This window comes from Poecilia formosa, unplaced genomic scaffold (assembly GCF_000485575.1).
Source record: "Poecilia formosa unplaced genomic scaffold, Poecilia_formosa-5.1.2 Scaffold233, whole genome shotgun sequence".
Taxonomy (NCBI): Eukaryota; Metazoa; Chordata; class Actinopteri; order Cyprinodontiformes; family Poeciliidae; genus Poecilia; species Poecilia formosa.
This window is the reverse complement of record NW_006800172.1, coordinates 976,913-997,110: the sequence shown is the minus strand read 5'-3', so window position 1 is coordinate 997,110 and position 20,198 is coordinate 976,913. Positions and strand designations below refer to the sequence as shown.

General features: G+C 37.9%; 2 protein-coding genes across 3 annotated transcripts; one reads left to right on the top strand and one right to left on the bottom strand.

Annotated features, from left to right (window-relative positions):
* Positions 1-431: 431 nt before the first annotated feature.
* sf3b6 (splicing factor 3b, subunit 6) lies at positions 432-2,324 on the bottom strand. The gene is made up of 4 exons (XM_007568961.2): positions 2,181-2,324; positions 1,364-1,482; positions 964-1,102; positions 432-828 (listed from the first exon to the last, which is right to left on the bottom strand). The coding sequence occupies exons 1-4, from the start codon at positions 2,208-2,210 to the stop codon at positions 739-741; spliced, it is 378 nt and encodes a 125-aa protein (XP_007569023.1). The 5' UTR covers positions 2,211-2,324; the 3' UTR covers positions 432-738.
* Positions 2,325-4,352: 2,028 nt separating this feature from the next.
* tdrd6a (tudor domain containing 6a) lies at positions 4,353-20,167 on the top strand. Of its 2 annotated transcripts, none has more exons than XM_007568960.2 (19): positions 4,353-4,703; positions 7,872-13,513; positions 13,704-13,783; positions 13,886-13,945; positions 14,037-14,082; positions 14,422-14,489; positions 15,469-15,523; positions 15,628-15,695; positions 16,223-16,274; positions 16,393-16,478; positions 16,583-16,645; positions 17,061-17,079; positions 17,725-17,804; positions 17,882-17,921; positions 18,031-18,062; positions 18,147-18,210; positions 18,313-18,380; positions 18,686-18,740; positions 19,649-20,167. In XM_007568960.2, the coding sequence occupies exons 2-19, from the start codon at positions 7,951-7,953 to the stop codon at positions 19,735-19,737; spliced, it is 6,588 nt and encodes a 2,195-aa protein (XP_007569022.1). In that variant the 5' UTR covers positions 4,353-4,703; positions 7,872-7,950; the 3' UTR covers positions 19,738-20,167. The 2 variants fall into 2 exon arrangements, with proteins under 2 accessions (XP_007569022.1, XP_007569020.1); XM_007568958.2 differs by having other exon boundaries at positions 15,451-15,523.
* Positions 20,168-20,198: the final 31 nt, after the last annotated feature.

The window sequence follows — 20,198 nt, the reverse complement described above, 5'->3', positions numbered from 1 at the left end:
AATTCTTCCAGGAGGCAGTTTGTACTTCTATTTTACTTTTTAGACCATTGTTTAAAAACTGAAATTCTTAATGTATAAATTTATTTGGTAAATTAGACCACTTTTGGATTTCAGCTCTAATTTTGTTGTAGATATTACTAAAAAGTGACACCTCCTGAGAAAACTTTTTTTTTCAAAAGGACATATAAACATTTCTATATTCCTGTGTAAAGTTTAAATTGAACTGATTGATGGGTGAAAATAATTTTAAAAATCCTTCCCAAAATATATTCTCATTTTGAGGATTTACATTTAGACGTGTCAAACACATAAGCAGAGTCCTTCTAGTTGCATAAAGCGCTAACTGAAGTGTATTGATCTCACAGGCTTACTCGGAGGGCAACACTATTACATAATTATATGAAGAATGTGATGAAAAGAAGGGAAACAGGTTTTTAGAAAAAGAAGCATTTATTTTACAGAAAAGTTTAACACTACATGAGCAGTTCATGTTGACTCCAGCTTTTAGTCAGATGACTAAAAATATCAGAACCATTTCTGCTGAACTGGATGGATCAAAATAAAACAGTTAAATAGAAACTATCTGGCTTCGATTTAAAGCAAGAGAAATAAAAGAAAATGTGTAAAACGGTATTATCCACAATTGTAATCACAAGCATAAACCAATCAAAATGGGAAATAATTGTTTTTTGTTTTTACAAAGAATGAAAACTGAAAGATGAGAGGGCCTCGGAGACGCTACTTCGGAGGGTCTGTGTTGATGCCATATTTCTCTTTTAAGAGCTTCAGCTGTTCCTCTTTCTTCTTCGTGTCCATTTTCTGGAACGCCTGCAAAAACAATAACACGGAAATCCAAATTTAACTGGAACCAAGGCGACGGATTAACCCTTTCCCACACAAAGTGAACATTATTTGGCTTTGCTTGGGGACCAGACTGTGGAAGCTTGTGCCATCGAGACGTACTCTGTTTGCATTGTAGTAGAGAACCACGAGGTAACGGTTGCAGACGTTGAAGCCCGACAGGTGGTCGCAGGCATTCTTGGCATCAAAGATGTCTTCATACACGACATAAGCTGTTCCTCTGGTTTCAGGTGTGTTCCCTCTGAGAGGAGAAACAAACAGAGTGGGCACCAGACCAACCTGTGCAGTTTAATTATATAAAGCAAAACGTAACATATGCCGAGGACGTCCTGGATTAAACCAATAATCTTCTTTGTATAACAATAAAACAGCAAAAGCAAAAGTCTCGCAAGTAAAGCACATGGGTGATTTTTACCGTCAACGTAGGAAAACATTCCATCTTTACAAAAACATTAACAAAGTTCAATATATTCCCCAAAAAAGTGTCTGGAACTGAGCTTACGTTCGGATTTGTCGTATTGGTCCGTATTTCCCAAAGATATCATACATCTCTTCAGCTGTAATCTTGTAAGGAAGATTCCTGACATACAGGATTCTGTTCACCTCAGGAGGTAATCGGATCTGCAATGAAAAAAAAAATCACTAATCACAGAGAAAGAAACAATGTTTAGATATATCAGAGATTGTTTACAGCTTCTCAGACCTGTACAATGGTTTAAAAGAAAATACAAATGCATTCCAAACCATTTATTTGTACACGACTAGTAAAGAAACCAGTTTAAGTAAAAATTATAGCTGAAAAAGATTATTACTAGACTTTTAACGTGTAGCTACCAGATTATTTCGTATTTTCAATGAACATTTAACGTTTTAAGGGCTTGGTACCAACTTTGAGCAGCTCTGCTTCAAACTCTTAACATATTTATAATTGATAGACTTCTGCCAAAATCTTCCAAGCTTCTGAAACGTTTGTTTTATTAGTAAAAACACGCAATATTAAACATCTTTATACGTAAACACCCATATGCTAATAATTAGCATCCATGTTCGACAGCATTTTTCGCCTCATATACAATTAGGAAAATTCCTAATTGTAGTGTGTAGGTCTCACACACTAATAAAGTATTACAGAATTCAACGTCAGTGCAACAAATATAGAAATCAACACTGTAATAGCTTTAAATAAATAGAGTAACCGAAGCTCTTCTCAGGCGCTCTAGTTAGCATGCTAACGGCTAACCGTGTGCTAACAATGAACCGGATATTAACTATGTAAGGACTCAGCTAATATTTACATTAGTCGATTGGTTTTAACTTACGTTAGCGCGTTTCGCTGCTTGCATAGCCATGGTGGTAGGTTAATTTGAACAAAATACGTAGATAAATAGCAAGCACGCAGTGTTCTGGGTTTTCCTGTCGTCGTCAAAATGGAAACAGTCGCTGGTTTGTGACAAACTTCCGGTTACAAACTTAGAGGCAAACAACGTAGTGCTGCCCCCTGTGGTGCTGAAATGAATATACAAAATTCGTCACATGGTGACCGTTGTTGCTCGAGACCACCTTTTTGGACATGCTATATTGTCGAAACAGTTAGGTTTACACTAATTCTGACTGTATATCGTAAAATATATGCAGATATGTAAGTTAGCGACCAGTATAGTATATTATTGTCCTAATGAAGTAATCCTAAATATGTTTTTCTTTTATCTTACTCTGTCCCTATTGATGGGAGAGTCGAGAGATGTTAAATTGCTAAAATAACAACAAAAAAACGAGCCACTGATTGAAACAGGTCATTAAATAAATCGTTAAACATGATGTGTATTTATGTGTTTTGTTGTGTAATTAATACATTGCTTAAACATTTCAATATTTATGTAAAAGTATATTTATATTCTATTTATTTACTTGCAGGTGTATATAATGAATTTATTTCTATGTTAATTAAGATACGACACATAAAATACTTACTTTCCTACTTGTTGCTTTTAGCCTTCAATATACACAATTCTAAATATAAAAAAGATATATTTGTATCCAATTCTAAATTCTAAAAAAAATAATAATAATAATGACAGGTCCTGGTCATTTTCCACTTTTGGATTATCGTATCTTTTTCAGTTTCGGGCTTTTCGAACAAAAACCAGACAAAAAGAAAACACCACTGCAGTATAGCTGTGTTATGTCCAAAAATGTCCACTAGGTGTCTCTATATGTCATCAGCTTCATAAGCCATTACCTGGCCTTGAAAGGCTGCTTAGTACTCTGACCTCCGAATTAAAGTAATAAAACTGACACAAGCAATAGTAAGGAAAACAATAAGAAATCAAAGATGCAAAGTTTGGAGGTAGTACTGCAATAGAAGGAATTATGATGCATTGCCAGGTTAAATATTGGTGACCGTAACAATTCACGAAAAAGCTAAACTTTTGGTTTTAGCATTTAATGAAATACACAGCTCAGATAATCTCTCTGATGAGGAAATATATTATAGAAACACAGTACTGTCACTGCATCTCAGTATTTGAAGAAAAAAACAGGAGATCCTTTAGCTCTGCTTCTACACACGTTTAAAGTGAAAAGAAATATTAATAATGCTTGTCAGACCACACCTGGGAAAAATGATTTAGGCTATAAAATGTTACCACATATATGCCAGATAAAACAGATCATATTAAAATGGAGTAGCATGATTTGGGAAAAGGGTAAACTTCCATCAGTATGAAAACAAGCTGTAATTGTTCCAACCAGTGAAAGACAGCATTTTGTTACCTTATTAAGGAAGGAAAACAAGGTGAAATAGAAAAGAGGAAAATGTAATCACTCAACTCCAAATAGGAGATTTAGGTGTCACCGACACTACTACAACAGCCAAGCATCAAGGATACACACATTGTAACCAGACTTCCACAAAGATCCTTTTTCAGTCGCCATGAAGGAAAAAAACCCAATTTGTGGGTTCTTGGAGGTTCAGTCAGTTAACATGTACAATAAGGTTATTTCCTTTCCAAAGACAATTAGATTATTTTGATGAATCTAGTTTTTTTTGTTTGTTTTTTTTTTAACCCCTGGCCTATTTTCCAGAACCACACTCCAGTCTAGTTGGCGGTGAGACACTTAAATTAATTTTCCAGCCACCAATTAAATCAAAAGAGGAAGACCTCTGAATTAAATCATGATGAAAACGGTAGAGATTCATAGCTGTTCTCATATCTGTCAGAAACATATTTTTAATAAGTGTTTGACATCTAAACATAAGTTAATAAATGAAGGTAGATAAAGCTTAACATTAAGTTATATTTTTATTTAGTCTTTTTTTATAAAATTATTAATACTCACATTTGAGTATTAATGGTTTTTAAACTCACCGTTTATATATTTCTTTTTTATTATTATTTTTGCCTAAAAATTAGACGACGTATTGTTTTATATTTTTGAACGCTATTTTATTTAACCTAATGGTATTTCCGGGTCACGCGAGGAGGAGAAAAAAAAAAAAAAAAAAAAAGAGAGAGAAACGTTAGGCACGAGCTTGTGCGGGGTTTTAGGCTAGCGACCGTTAGCTAACGGCTGTGTGCAGTAAGGTTTGCTCATTAAAGTAAATTCCTCTGGGAACAGCTAAACTTCTCACGGAGAACACAAAACATCGCAAGAGAAAAGCATCGTGATTGGACCGACTTTTAAAGCAGTAGAAAGTCCGGAAAGTTTCGACGCCGTTAACGTCTGCGCGGCTGCTCGTGGATCTGCTGGGTGGAGGTGAAAACGCCAAGGCGGCTTGTTGGTGAGCTAGCGTCACTTCAAGTGTTAAGAGGATTGGACAGGTTCGCCAAAAATAAAAAACGGTGAGAGTTTACATATTGGAGCAGATAATTTTCGATTAATTACGGCTAAGGCTTTGTGTGACAACTGGAAGACCGTTAATAATTAAGCGAACATGACCTGTTATGTTAACGGCCGTTTTATTTAGTAACTTAGCCAAGTTGCTACTGAAAGTAAAATTAGCTAACTGCATCGCATATGGCGTTTTTCTGACAAAAGGATAACGTCTTTTGTTGATCTCGCATTGATTGTTAGGAAAAACACAACGTTTTTTTTTACACAGTTATCTGTTCGGATCTCAAATCATATATTTGCATGGTAAACTAATCTTGCTGTGGTCGGTAGTATGAACATGTGTCGGTGTCCTGTTGGTTTGGTATACCCTGTCAGAATAGCATACCGGAAGTCCACAATGCTATGCTCTAAGTAGCGTACCAAGAGTTAAGTTTTGATAGGTATTACACTGAGTTAGCATATTCCTTCAAATACAATTATTTCAGTGTATCTTACTGAAACAAAAATAATAATGAACAACAAATAAATGTTAAACAGTAGTGTTTATAATTTGAGTTATGCATCTTATTTTTTTTGTGCTGCGCATGAGCATTAAAAGAGGGCGTCATTTCTTGGGCATAGTGAATCATCTTAACCTGATCCAGTGAACGAAGGGTTACGACTGTCGACCGAGATGGCGATGAGACCAGACATATTAACATGAGAGCCATAACTGTCTGAACAACTAATTCAAGAAATGATAATTATCAACAACTATCACAACATATTACACTCATTTACATTCTATTGGGAGGAGACTTAAATGGCAATTAGAACTTGAAAAAAAACTTGCCCAAAAAAAAAAAAAAATAGAACCCCAAATAACACCTTAAATGAAATTATGAGAATATTAAAGAAAACCGTTGTATGTGAAGAAATCTCAAAGGAGCTTTCAACACCACCACTTGGAATGTTATGTTATGAGGACATTTGTGAGGTGCTCCAAATACTTCTTCAAATTGAAGAGAAATTTTGTGCAATCATTTATTGGTTAGCTTAAAATTAACGATGTGATTTTTGAATATCTGTATATCATTTCAAAGTATGTCTCAAATTTTTATGAAACTTAATATTTGGCAGATTTAGAAAATGAAGACAGAACGTACACATTTCTACGATGACACAAACAAAACTGATATTGACTTCAAGAGAACTTATGATTGAGAAATTAATTTAAAAGAAGTTTAACATTCTATTTGCTCTTTTAAGGATAATAAATTCTCTATTAACGATGGCGTGAGTTGTGAATTCTATTTTTTTTTTAAATGGTAAAGTACTAACCCCATACTTAAATAGCATGTTAAAAGAGTAGATACTGAGAGGTGAATTACTCCCCATGGTTGATTAAATTGATCCCAAAACCTCTCTAACATTGAGTATTGAAAATGTGGAGAAAAAAATTTCTAAACCCTGACACTAAAATATTTACAAATATCTTTCTAAACAACTAAAATTAGAATTAAAGGATATTGGTGAAGAGCAATTATAATTTTTGCCTGGAAGAAGTATAAATAACCATAGTTGACTAATTTTGATTAACAGTTTGTACTTGATGACTGCTACATTTTGTTTACTGATTTCAATAAAGTGTTTGATTCATAAGCCTCAAATTTATGTTAAGGAATATTATGTCTTTTGGATTTGGAGATTATTTCTTAGACTTCTAATACCTTTATATCAGAGCTGAGCTGCAATTGCTCAGTCAATTATCACACAGGACAACTAAAATATTTAGTCAGGAAATTAGATAAGGTTGTCCTTGTTAAGTCATATTTCTTCAGGTCACACAAGTTATGCTTGTACTTATTTAAAAAAGGGCATAATCAGTGTTAGAAACACTATAATGTACAGTGAAGTAGACGTCACTAAAAAGATATGTTACAATATATTTAAGAGAACTTTTCTACAAAAGATTACCTTTATATATAATGTTTCTGGTCTTCTATTTTTGGAGAAGTTAACTAAGGGCAGATTTTCTTAAATGGAAGTAAAAAGTTAGAGGTTACCTATCAAATTGTGTATAATATATACTCCACAAAAAAAGCCACTGGAAAAATTTAGACTTTATCGACTATTATACATTCTGTGAACTAGACATGGAAAGAGTTTCTCATTATATTGTCAATGTAAATATACAATTTCATTTTGAAGAGATGTACAAATTATAAGACAGAAAACTACAGAGAGAAAGATGTTATACTATGCTTTGATAAGGGCATGGATAAAGACTTCATCTTCTTCACCCAACTTCTACTATGTCTGGTAACATTTCACATTTAAAAGAAGAAATGGTCAACCCCCTGCAAGGAACTCAACATATAAGGTACTTGACTACAAAAGGCAATGGAAAGCATTTGTTCTCGCCAAGATTAATGGGAATTTAATGTGTAATTTCTGTATTGATCTGATTTTGTTTTTCTTAGAATTCTTTTTTTATTCTTGAACAACGTTCCCTTTGTACTCATTGTACCCCCTACCATTCAAATGTTGTTTGATTTTTTTTATTTTTATGAAACCAAATTATTTAAAAAGGGTGGGGGAGAAGTGAACAAGGGTTAGTGCTCTCTGCTGTGGTTTTTCAGATAAAATTAAACTTTAAAAGTTGAGTTTGAAATTGAAATTGAATTGACCAGACGGCTGGTCAGCAGTTGTCAGCGCCTCTCCCCCCACACAAGAATGGCAGTATCTAAAAATGGACAGTGAACTTGTCTAATTTAATCAGAGAAGCACCAATCAGGCATTTAATGGAGAACAATGACTGCTCAAGTATTGGTAGTAATTTTGGATAGTAATTAATTTTCTTATGAATAAAAAATATATAAAATGGAATTAAATGTCAAAAGTTAGATATTACCCTTTTAGATTGATTTAAACAATTTCTAATTCCCATGTAAGTGAATTGTTTTTGACGGGAAAATATCCAATTCTTTTATGAGAAGGAGCAGGACTTTTAATGTTAACTCAGATACTTGTGAATAAACCATCTTTGAGGTTAACATTCCCTTATCAATTCTAATCTCTTTTTGGCAGTCATGATATATGGTAGATATTAATTTCAGATTAGTCCTTGACCCATATGTAAAGATCCTGATTCAGTCTTGGTTTTGTCACCATGTGTTTTTTTTTTTTTTCCACAGGTAATAATATTCAGTACCTGCACACCGGCACTGAGAAGGTGGCAAGTCATGAGCAGCTGCTGTCCAGGAAACTGCCACAATGTCTGCAATCCCTGGACTTCCTGCAAGAGGATCAGATGTAACAGTACTTGTAACCAGAGTTCACTTGCATCCCTTATGTGAGCTGGTGGCGTTCTGGGGAAAGCTTAGTCAGCAGAGATCAACAGATTATGAGATTCTGGCTGATGAAATTCAGTCTCATGGAGCCTTATTTAAAGACCTGGAGGGAAATCCTGGTGACCAATGCTTAGTTCACATTGATACTACTTGGTACCGAGCACGCATTGTGTCCAGAAATGGCACCAAATGTAGTGTCTTCCTCATTGACAGAGGAATGACATACACTGGCACCACAAGCAAGCTAGCATGGGGTAAAAAAGAACATTTTCTTTTGCCCCCTGAAGTGGAGTTATGCGTACTAGCAAATGTGTTACCACTTTCATCTGAGAATAGATGGTCTCCAGTGGCTCTTGAGTTTCTAAAATCTTTCACTGGAAAGTTAATGGACGCACATGTGCAAGATGTGCTGGTGCCAGACAGAATGATTCTCCTGAACATCCCTTGCATATCCAAGCAAATGTATGAGATGGGATTTGCAAAAAAGTTGTCTCCAGCAACCTTCCAGGACTTTCTCCACACATCACTGAAATCGATCAGTGGAGCTGAAGCATTGACAGAGGTGCAGCAGCTCTATTTGGGATCGGGTGAGCGACTCCAGAAACAGGAACTATTCATGTACCCAGAGTTGCCAGGAGGAACTGTGGAGACTGTCATTGTAACAGAAGTGACAAATCCTCAACAGATTTTTTGTCAGTTGAAAGTTTTCTCTCACGAATTAAAGAAACTAACTGAGAAGGTTACGCAGAGCTGCGAGGGCAAAGTGTCCAGTTGCATGATAAGCCCAGACATGATTGGTTATCCATGTGCAGCAAGAGGAAGGGACGGTAGGTGGTACCGCTCTGTCATACAGCAGGTGTTCCCAACAAATAAAGTGGTGGAGGTGTTAAATGTAGATTATGGAACAAAACAGTTTGTCCAGGTGGAAAATGTGAAACGACTTGCTGCAGAGTTTACCAGGATGCCAGTTGTCACTTACGTTTGCTCCCTCCATGGTATCCTTGACAAAAAGGTAGGATGGACAACAAGTGAAATTGACTTCCTCAAGTCACTCCTGCTTCACAAGACTGTGATAGCCAAGGTTGAATACCGAAGCATCTCTGACCAAGTTTACTATGTTACACTTTATGGTGATGACAACATTAACATGAACAGCTTGTTTGGTTCCAAAGAAAACTGTTTCCCGAAGTATGAGAAAACACTTGGAGATTATGCCCTGCCAAGTGGAGTTTATACCCAGCAGCATCCGGCCCAACCAGAAAGAAAGATGCTATCTTCCCAACCGAGTGTGGAAGACATTCCTGCTGAAGACCTCGTCACAAACTCCTCACATTTGGCAGTTGTTCATCACGTATCTTCCCCATCAGAGTTTTGGATCCAAACCGAAAACTACAGAAAAGAACTGGAGGAAATGTTGGACGCAATGTACCATCTGTACCAAGATTCAGCGAATACGCACATGCTTATAAATCCATCTCTTGGACTCTACTGTGCTGCACAGGCGCAAGATGGTGAATTCTACAGAGCAACTGTGACAGAAGTTGGTGAGACACAAATCAAGGTGTTCTTTGTTGATTATGGCAACACTGAAGTGATTGATGGGAGTAAGATCAGGACCCTCCCTGCTGAGTTCAGAAAGATGCCCCAGCTGGGTCTGAAATGTTCCCTGGCTGGTGTCAGACCAAAAGATGGGAGATGGAGTCAAAATGCTTTGGAATATTTCATCAAGACAGTCACAGATAAAGAACTCTTAGTGCATGTGAAAGGAAGATATAGTGACAGCTATGTTGTCCAACTGACGAATCCTGAAGCACAGACAGAACAAGATGTTAATACACAAATGTGCACAAATGGCTTCGGTGAAAGAACCGAGATTCCAAGAGAACCCACAGTTAAAGGTGCAATGAAGCCTTCCGTTGTATCTTCAGCACCATTTACTGATGGAGCACTGCCACAGGTCTGTAAAGACATTGGAATCTCTTTCAGACCTGCTTTTGGTCTTCTAAGCAATGAGAGAAAAATCAGTACCTTTAAGGAACAAATGTTTCCCATTGGAAGTGTCCTTGATGTCAATGTCTCCTGCATTGAAAGCCCAAACGACTTCTGGTGTCAACTGGTTCAGAATGCCGGATCTTTGAGATTGCTTATGCATGACATCCAGGCCTATTATGCAAACAGTGAGTTTGAGCCTAATGTAGATGCTGCCTGTGTAGCTCGTCACCCTGAGAATGGAATGTGGTACAGAGCTCTAGTCATTCGCAAACATGAAACCTCTCAAGTTGACGTGTTGTTTGTGGACTATGGGCAGACTAAGACTGTCTCCCTCTTTGACTTGAGAAAGATAAGTCCAGAATTTCTGGCTCTCCATGGTCAAGCGTTTCGATGTAGCCTGTTGAACCTCATCAGTTCTACATCAGCCATTAACGAATGGAACTACAAAGCAAAGGAAAGGTTCCAAAACTTTGTTGAAAACGCTGCTTCCAACTTTATCATTTTGAAGTGCACCATTTATGCCGTCATGCACTCCGAACAGATGGTTCTTCACAACATTGTTGATCTAGAGACTCCTTTCGAGAGCATCTGCAACACTTTGGCCAGTCTCATCACAAGCATTCCTCCCAAGAAAACCTCCGGGCCGTCTTTTCGTCTGGACACATACTACTACTCAACGCACAATATCAAAACTGGCACAGAGGAGCAAGTCACTGTGGCATTCGTGAACAGTGTCAGCGATTTCTACTGCCATCTTGACAAGAATGCTGATGTGATGAAAGATCTTACAATGAGGGTGAACACTCTCTGCCAGCAGCTTGAGAGGGTAAAAGTTCCAGCAGTCTTTGGAACCTTGTGCTTTGCAAGATATACTGATGGGCAGTGGTACAGGGCTCAAATAAAAGCTACAAGACCAAAACTACTGGTTCACTTTGTGGATTATGGCGAGACTCTTCAAGTGGACAAGTCTGACCTGCTCCCTGTCCCCAAAGAGGCAAATGACATCATGTCTGTGCCTGTGCAAGCAGTTGTGTGTGCTCTCTCTGATGTTCCTACTGATGTTCCTAGTGAGGTCAACGAATGGTTTGAGAAAACGGCAACAGAATGCCAATTCCGTGCGTTGATAGTGGCTAGAGAAGCTGATGGCAAATTACTGGTAGAGCTGTACCATGGGAACACTCAGATTAATGCAAAAATAAAGAAAACATTTCAGATTGAGAAGCAAGAAGAGCAAGTTGTCTGCCAGAGTTGGAAACCACATCAGGTTCCAGCAACTCATGCACCAAAGACGGAAAGGACTTTTTCAAACCGAGCCATGGACAGTAAAGATTACGAGCAACCCTGTAAAAAGAGCAATTTCTCTACCACAAAAGCTCCATGTCAAACAAAGCTCGATGGTAAATCCATGGATGAGAATCTAAGGTCTGCAGTGAAATCCACAACTCAGAAGCACAGACCAGCCCCTCGAGAGCTATACAAACCTCCGTCTCAAAGGCAGCCAAACAGAACATTGACTAACGATGGTTCTGAGGAAGCTAGTGGTCAGTTGAGACCCAGAAAAGTGAGTCCCCCCCCTAAAACTGAAAGGTTCATTTCAGAATCATCTGGCACAGAATCCCAGGAGGAAACCCCAGCTGAAAAACTCCCAAAACTCATAGACCTCCCATCTAAATGCATCACACCTGGCACAGCAGTGGATGTTTATGTCTCACATTGTGACAGCCCGCTAAGCCTCTTTGTGCAACATGTCAGTGAAGAGGATGACCTATTCTCTCTGGTGGAGAAGTTGAATAATCCAGATTCAACATCAAAAGCAAGCCCCATCAAAGATGTGCACCCAGGTGACCTCGTCAAAGCAGAGTTTACAGATGATTCGTCCTGGTACAGAGCAGTTGTGAAAGAAACTCTTGAAAACGCAAGGGCTCTTGTTGAGTTTATAGACTTTGGAAACACAGCAGTGATGCCAATTTCTAAAATGGAACAACTCCCCAAATCTCTTTTGCTGTTTCCAGTTTACAGTACACACTGCATGCTAAAGGATGCTGTTGTTCTTGGAGAAGAGAAAGCGTTTGAACCACATGTGGTGTCTGCCTTTAAAGAGGACATCGGCAGCTGTGGAGACAAGGTGCTCAAGTGTCAGTTCATCAAGCAGGTGGGATCTGTGTGGGAGGTCACTCTGGAAGATGGCGGCCTGGATATAGGGTGTAAAGTGTCTACAGATGGGAGTGATTTTAACCCAGAAAAACTAGTGAATGAGCAGCAGGTGCAGCATTTTGATAAAAGAAAAGTGGAAGAAGACTCTGAGAAACCACTGCCGCCCTGCAGTCTTGGCTATCCATACCAAAAAGAAATTCAAGAGGGGCAGCAGCTAGAGGTCTACATTGCAACCATCAATGAAGATCAGACGTTTTGGTGTCAGTCTGCCGATTCACAGGAGCTCTGTATGATAACATCAGCTGTTTCAGAAGTTGAGAATGCAGCAGATCAAAACATTAATCCAGATGCCCTTTACCTCGGAATGCCATGTGTTGCATTGTTTGCTGACGATCAACTTTGGTATCGCGCGGAAGTTGTTGATAAAAATGACAATGAGCTTTCTGTCCTTTTTGTGGACTATGGAAACAATTCACAGGCAAACATCACCGATATCAGAGTGGTACCACCTGCCTTACTGGAAGTTCCACCCCAAGCGTTTCTGTGTGAGCTTGAAGGCTTCGACGCTTCCCATGGATCTTGGAGAGACGGAGCAGCAGATGAGTTGTCCTCACTTACAGCAGACAAGTTGTTACAGATCACCGTCACCAGAGTAACAAGGACAGAAGGAAAACTGAAGTATGTGGTAGAGTTAGAGTGTGAAGGCCAGGTGATAAACGAAGCAATGAATGCCTCCTGGAGCTACTTCGAAACAGAAGACATGCCTGATTTGGGTGGATCAGCTACACCACAGAAGCTTGACTCAATCAACACTCTACAGGATCTTCTTCATGATGCTAGTTATTCCGCTTGTACAGTGTCTCAGGATGAGGAACATATTGCAGAGGAGCTCAACTTCCTTCCAATTGAAAATGGGGTTTTAAAGTTGGCCAGTAGTCCAAAACAGAGCGAGTGTTCCGAAGACTCCAATAATGAGACTGTTGTTGAGTTTGGACAGGATGAGCAGGAGTCCAGTGAAGGGATAATCATGGTCCCTGCTGCCATGACACCCCCTGAAGATATTTTTCCCTCTGATAGTGTTGTAAAGGAACCCTTGCAACTTTCAGCAGACCTTTTAGATGAAAAGGACATTTCATGCTTGAGCGAAAACATGATTGTGGTCACTGGCCAAGATCCCGAGGAGGAAAATACTTCAGTGCTTCATGCTGGAGAGCCAAATGATGATGGTTCTTCTCCAAGGGACGGTGCTTCAGGGGCCACAGATGAGCTGGAGATTGGAACTGGTGACAAGGAGATGCTTAGTACTTCCTTCCTTACCTTGGAGATGGACACTGTAAATGGTAAGATACAACTCAGCTTTTTTCTGTCATGTCTCTGTCATACCTCTATTATCTCCTGAACATTAAAAAGCTACAAATCCAATTTAGTCATTTTGCTAAACAAAAAACACATTTTATTTATTTATTTTTTTTAAAAAGGGAATATTTCTTTTATTTCTTCTTTTCCCTATTTTATCTCTTCCTCTTAAAGCTCCAGCTACAGTAGCAGAAGAAAGAAATGTTGCTGCCCTACAGGCTGACTTAATGACCTTTACATCAGAAGAAACAATGGTAAATATAGATTATATTGAGGTCACAGCGAATGTACCTAATGAAAGTTATCATAGTGTGATGGGAGAAATTTAAGATGAAATTAACTATTTTTCTGTAAAGGATCTGCAAGATGATGTTTTGAAAGAGACGACGGATACAGAATTGGATTCCTCAAAACAGGTATGTCCGATGGATGTAGAAGTCCGCTGTGACTTGGAGTGACCTCAGGTTCACCCGCTTTAAGTTTTTATTTATTTTTCTGCCTTATTAGACTGAACCGGCGCCTTCCTCAACTACAATTCAAGAGCAGTTGTGTGGTGAGTAACTGTTTAAGTTTATCATGTAATACAGAGATGCTAGCTTCTTTGAAAATTGCTTTTTCTACAGGGTAGCTGTGAATCCCATAAAATGTCCTAAGATTTAGATTAAGCCCTTAATATAAAATTAAGGTCTTAAAATGTTTTTCATTAAAAAAAACACACACAAGTTGCTCTTAAATACATTAAAGACAGGTCTTAAATTTGGTTGTGAGAGGACTATTTACTCTTGTATATTCTATGTAGTTATTTTTTGTCATGGTGTATTTCTGTCAAGTCATAATGAAGATGAAGACGTGTTTCCTTGTCAACTAAAGGAATGTGTGATTGTTGTCACAGAGCAAGAAACCAAGACTGGAGAAGGCATCCTACATGAGGAGGAGACATGCGTTTCTACAGATGTGCAGGTATGTTACAGAAGTGAGGAAGATAATCTGTTTGACTATTGATGAATTATAGTTCTAGTCAGACGGTAGCAGATAGGATTTGGGTAATGGAAGTCGTACTAATTTGGGCTTCTTTTATACGTACTTTGGTGCTTAGATCTTTATGTTTTGCTCCTTTTTTAATTCGGGGTGTGTGTGTGTATGTGTGTGTGTGTACAGAGTCCATATTAATCATACAGGCTCAAACCCACCACCATTTTATTAAATGTCAATCAGTGACATCTTCTGAAAAGATTCTGGCTGAATATTTGTCCTTTGTCCTTAACAGAACTGGTTCATTTAAGCCATTTTTCTGACACAAGCCAAATTTTAACTACAGTCTGAACAAGCTCGAAATTGAACCAAGAAGCTTAATGAAATCTACCATCAGGCTTCACTTGTTTTGGACTGTTTTCCTGTTAAATGACCCAGCTCTGTTCTAATTTCAGCCAATGAGCTGCTGCATTACACCAATGCCTAGCCCACAGAATGATTCTGCCACCACCATGCTTGATAGTTGACACAAACATCTTGGGTTTAAAAGCCTCCATCTTGATTCCTCCAACCATACCTCTTGTCATTGTGACCAAACCGTTCAATGCAGAAGGCATTTCGTTTATCCATAGATCAACATTCAATTGAGCTTGAATGTGTTTTAATAGTGGGGGACATTTAACCAGACGTTCCTGGGAGTGTATGTATATATTTGACCTTAGAGGTACAGTTTTAATATTGTGTAGAAGAAATGTGCACCTAATTCTTGATATTTAATAACATTTACTTTATTTTGACTATACTTCCACTCTGGAAACGTTGCAGTTTGACTAAATTATTTGGAAAAACAAGATATTTCTGTGAAGCGTTTCTAAACCTCTTACAGTAACTGTAAATTACATTGTAACAAACCTACAAGGCTGCAATCTGAGTCAAATCTTCATCTCAGCCTCCGAAAATGTTTCAGAATGACTCCGCGAGCGAAGAGGCTGCTTCCACTGAGCATGTGGACGCACAGCCAGGTTTGCTAACGCCACATCAGACCATCTGTGAAGCTATTTGAGTCAGGAGTTACACACTGGTGACTGACGCAGCCAAATGTGTATATATCATTCTGTCTCGGCAGTCCTGCTGCAACAATTTACCACAACCACAAGCAAAGAACAGAGCTACACGTTTCCCCCCACAGAAACGGTAAACGCAGACGTCTTTCTTCACTCGCTTGGCATGTTTGCCATTTTCAGGTTGGATCACACGCCTTAATGCAATCAGGAAGATGTGGAGGACATTATTTTCATCACCTACAGTTCATTTTGAATCAACTCTAAAGATGTTGAAGTATTCTCAAATCTTAATCTTGGCACAAAAATAAGAAAAAGTATATTTTTGTACACATGGAAGAATCTCTTTATCATGTTTGAGTCAAATTATGTTTTGTCCCATTCTGGATTATAAAAAGTATGTAATTTAATTCTAATTGGCAGAACAAATCTGCTCTCCATGTCACTGATCCTCGGCAACATCGACAACAAAATCCAAACTAAACCTGGAGAAGAGTGTGAATATTGTTTAAGAAAACCCAAACTCAAGGTTTTCACCCAGAGCTGTACATTTCCATACAGAGTTTTAGAAATACCTCAGACTAACAAAACATCCTCCAGATGTTATAAATGTTTGAACATCTCTAAATCCCTGAAAGTTGAATATTGTTGCTGTTTCAGGGTGAGGATGCTCATGACTTTGCCTGCTCTTTGGAAGAAACCCATCCAGCAGGTGAACTCTTCATCAGTTGGAAAAGAAAAACAAACAAACAAAAAAAAACGTGTTTCCTACAGCATCTGTTGTGCTGCTTGGATTATAATTTTGCTACAAGTTTTTCTTTGGTTTGCAGATTCAGAGCAAACCTCTGATGAAAAGATAAGTGCAGCAGATTGCCAGAGCCATGTGATAGCAGAGGAAATGACACTTTCTATCTCTGTGAGTGTCAACATCATGTGTGAAAAGAGAATTTTAACTTTTCAGTTCAGTGCTGACTAATCAGTGTTAAGTGTTGTAATTAACTTGTTTTTTGTTTTTGAAAGGTTTCTGAAGGAGATGTAGATCATGTTTGTGACAGAACTGAGCCAGCCGAAGAGTCGGATGAGGTGAAACATTCTGCTGCTGCGCAAAATGAACTATTTACAGAAGACGCCTTTCAAAAACATTCTTGAACAGTTTTGCTGCATTTCAGCTGCAAACTTCAATGTTTATCAGAGGAGTTTAGTGAGAGATCTGTGGAATGTAGCAGAAAAAGTAAAAAATGTTTGTTTTTTTTGATAGATAAAAATCTGCTTCATCTGTTGGCCTCATTCTTCCTATTTCACAATAACACACTTTGCATTAGTCTAGAACCTATTGATAACTTCAATGTGGCAAAATGTGGAAATATTCAACAAAAATGAACACTTTTGAAGGCACCATTTTTGATTGTTCATATTTAAGATATTGAATTATTGTTTGATTTTCTGCCTTTCTTTTTCTTTTTTTTGTTTTTTTTTTGTTCTTGTTTTGAAACAATAGGTCCACGAAGTCTCAGCGGGTGAGTAATAATTCAGATCCACCTAAGCAACATCAGATTAATCAACATTTCTTAAAAGAAGCAGCTATATTGGCGAGTTAACATTTTCGTTGACATTTTCTTTATGCACTGAAATTTACTAATGGAAGAAAATTTGTGCTGCAGACATACAAATACATTCTAATTTCTATTGGGAACACTTGAGTGATAATTTCTCTCAAATATAAATCAACTTTGGCCACATTGCAACCCCATTGAATCTGAAGTTTCAAATCTCTGCCTGGATATTTTTGCTTATTTTAATTGCACATTTAATTTTTCTTTAAATGTCCTGTGAGTAAATATATATTTGCCCATTTATCCATAAGAATATCTAGCAGTTACTTTCGTAATTTTCCGTAATTTCACTCCCTGCTGCTGCGGGGTCGAAATTACCGTAATAACCCGATATGGGCTGGAATGCGCAACATCTCCCCTTTCAGAAACCGTTGGAATTTTTCAGATGGCGCAGTGTTGCGGAACTACGGTGCTGCAAATTTGGCTGTGTCGTCGCCGGCACTTTCGTTAATGACCGGTTTTGCTAAGCAGCCTGGAAATGGAAGCAGTTTGATTTGAGGATAAGTTTGGAAAGCGATTTGCTTCCCTCCATTCCTTCTTTCTGCACAGAAAGTGTGTCAGGCATCATGGTGGCAGTAGCAGATTTTCCCCAGCACGTTGAGGTGCCGTGCACTCCCAGCCCTGACAAGGTATCGGTTAGATTTTCAGTCCGTTGCTTCATCTGAGTTGTGATCCCATAAGCAGCTCACATGACCCTGTCTTTCAGGACAACTCTCCACCAGAAGATGAGACCGTTCCTGTTAACGGTAATGAACTTCCTGCTTTTCTTCTTTACGTCTTAAACGTGAACGTTGAGCACATTTTTGACACCTTTCCTCATCCATTTCTCTACTTTTCGCTGTTCTGTTTTGCCAGCTGATGGGGAGTTACAGACCTACAGAGATGTGGTAATGTATATCAGGGTTTTTTCCCTCTTAATTATGCTATGTGTTCTTTCATCTGAGTAAATCCCGTTCGTGACACCATTTCAGAGGAACATGGATGAAGAGTTGACGTGTTCGGTCAGCGACAGCTGTTTGGCAGACGTCTCTCAAGGTATCAGACACCTCAATCAAACTTCTTTAACAAAAGTTTGAAGCTCACACTTTATTATAGAGTATCTCTTCAGTTTAATAAATAAACAACGCTTTCCGTCAGACTCGGAGCAAGATCCTGATACGGAAACGGACTGCAAGTCTGAGGAAACGGCTCCACTGCTGAGCGAGGTGAACTGAGAAAAGATGACAGAAACGCTCAAATCTCTGTTTTACTGACAGTGTCTTTAAGTTTCATAGAACTGTTAAGGAGTTTGCTTTTTACAGAGTTCCTGCTGTATCAGCCAGCTGAAGGCTAGTGTAGCTAAATGTAATAGAAATAAATGTCTGTGACTCTACCGGAACAGATTCAGCTGGAAATTACAGTTAGATGAGATAATTATGTTCAAACACTTGGCTGTTTCTACAAATTAACAAGAGCTGTCTGTTGGTGTTTTTATTTTCACAACTGGACTTTTTTTTTCTTCTTGTTCTAGGAGTTTGATGACAGTGAGCTCACAGAGGAATCTCTGTCTGCTGAGGACAGTTTCGGTAAGCAGAGTTCCCCGACAGTTATTCATGTCTGTGGAAAGGAAAATTCACCAGATTTTTTGTTTTTCCACAAGGACAACTTGACTAATGTATGACTGCATATGAGGGCTTTTGTAGATAAAAAAAGAAAAAGAAATCAAATTTCCGCTGAAAAATTTAGAGCTTAATCTCAGAAATTTTCTAGAAAAAATGGAAATTTCTGATATTCAAAAGTTGAAAATATTTGAGTTTTTGTGTAGCAAATTTTTTACTTTTCACACTCAAATCTTTTTATTTTAGAACTTTTTTTTTTTTTGGCAGAAATTTACTCATTTGTTTTTCTGTGTAATGGCCCTGTCATGTCCTGCATATGTCACTTCACTAGGACGGTTATTCAATACTTTTACCCAATACTTTACTCTTGAGTCATTTCTTAGATGGCTACTTCTTACTTTTTGTTTAAAAATATGTTGAAGTAGTGATGATGTTTCTCTAACCACCACTGGCAACAACAGTATTTAATTATTTAAAAAAGCTTATGGAATTAAAAACTACTTCATAAGTGGAAAATACATAAATTTGTACTAATACCAGAGTTTGTTATATTTGTGTTTGTTATATTTGGTCTAATGTCAAACTACATCATTCACTGTTTTCAATGGATCATATTTCTACATGGCAAACCATTTACCAGTAGTAGAGGAATAGAAATCTAAAATGTTTTAATTCATACAATTAATGAGTAGTTGGCAAATCTTTCCTTACGATTCGAAAAGAATGCACAATAATAAAAGCTGTTGTACAGTTCAAGAACTTCACTCGGCACAACTACAGGTCCTTAAAGTCCTAAATGTACCTGCGATTTCATTTCATTTTGTTGGGAGAATCTCCTTATCAGTTCACAATCACCATGTTTTGCTTTCTTCTAGAGGCCCAGCTGTCAAAGATAACTCACCTCTGTCTGATCGTGAAGGACGGAGCTGCTGATTATCTTCCCGAGCAGCAACCGGAGGAATAACAGCCTTCCCTTTTTTGGTTTACTTTGTGGTCTCAGATTTGAAGTTAATCAGCTACTTAGTTCTGCTCTGAATCAAATGGGTACAGATCAGTTAGCTTGTCTTGATTTCTTTTTATATACATATATATACATATTTGACTCAGCAGGATCTCCTGTTTTTCATTGTTCTGAGGGGGAAAAAAAGTTTATCTGTAGGAATTTGTTCGTGTTTTTTGTGATTCTAATCGGAGCACTGTTGTTGCAGGTGAATTATTTGTAAAAGTTTCAGTATTTTTTTCTTGATTCTAATTATTTTGTTACACATCTAAACTACTTAAGTAGCTGTTGGTTTGTGGAGTGGAAACAATTTCTTTATTTGTTGTGAACACATGCATGCTTTGAAACCATTTTTATTTTTGTGTGTTGACCCAATAAATATTCCAGGTCAGTATTAATGAGTGATTTTCCATCCTTACTTCCCT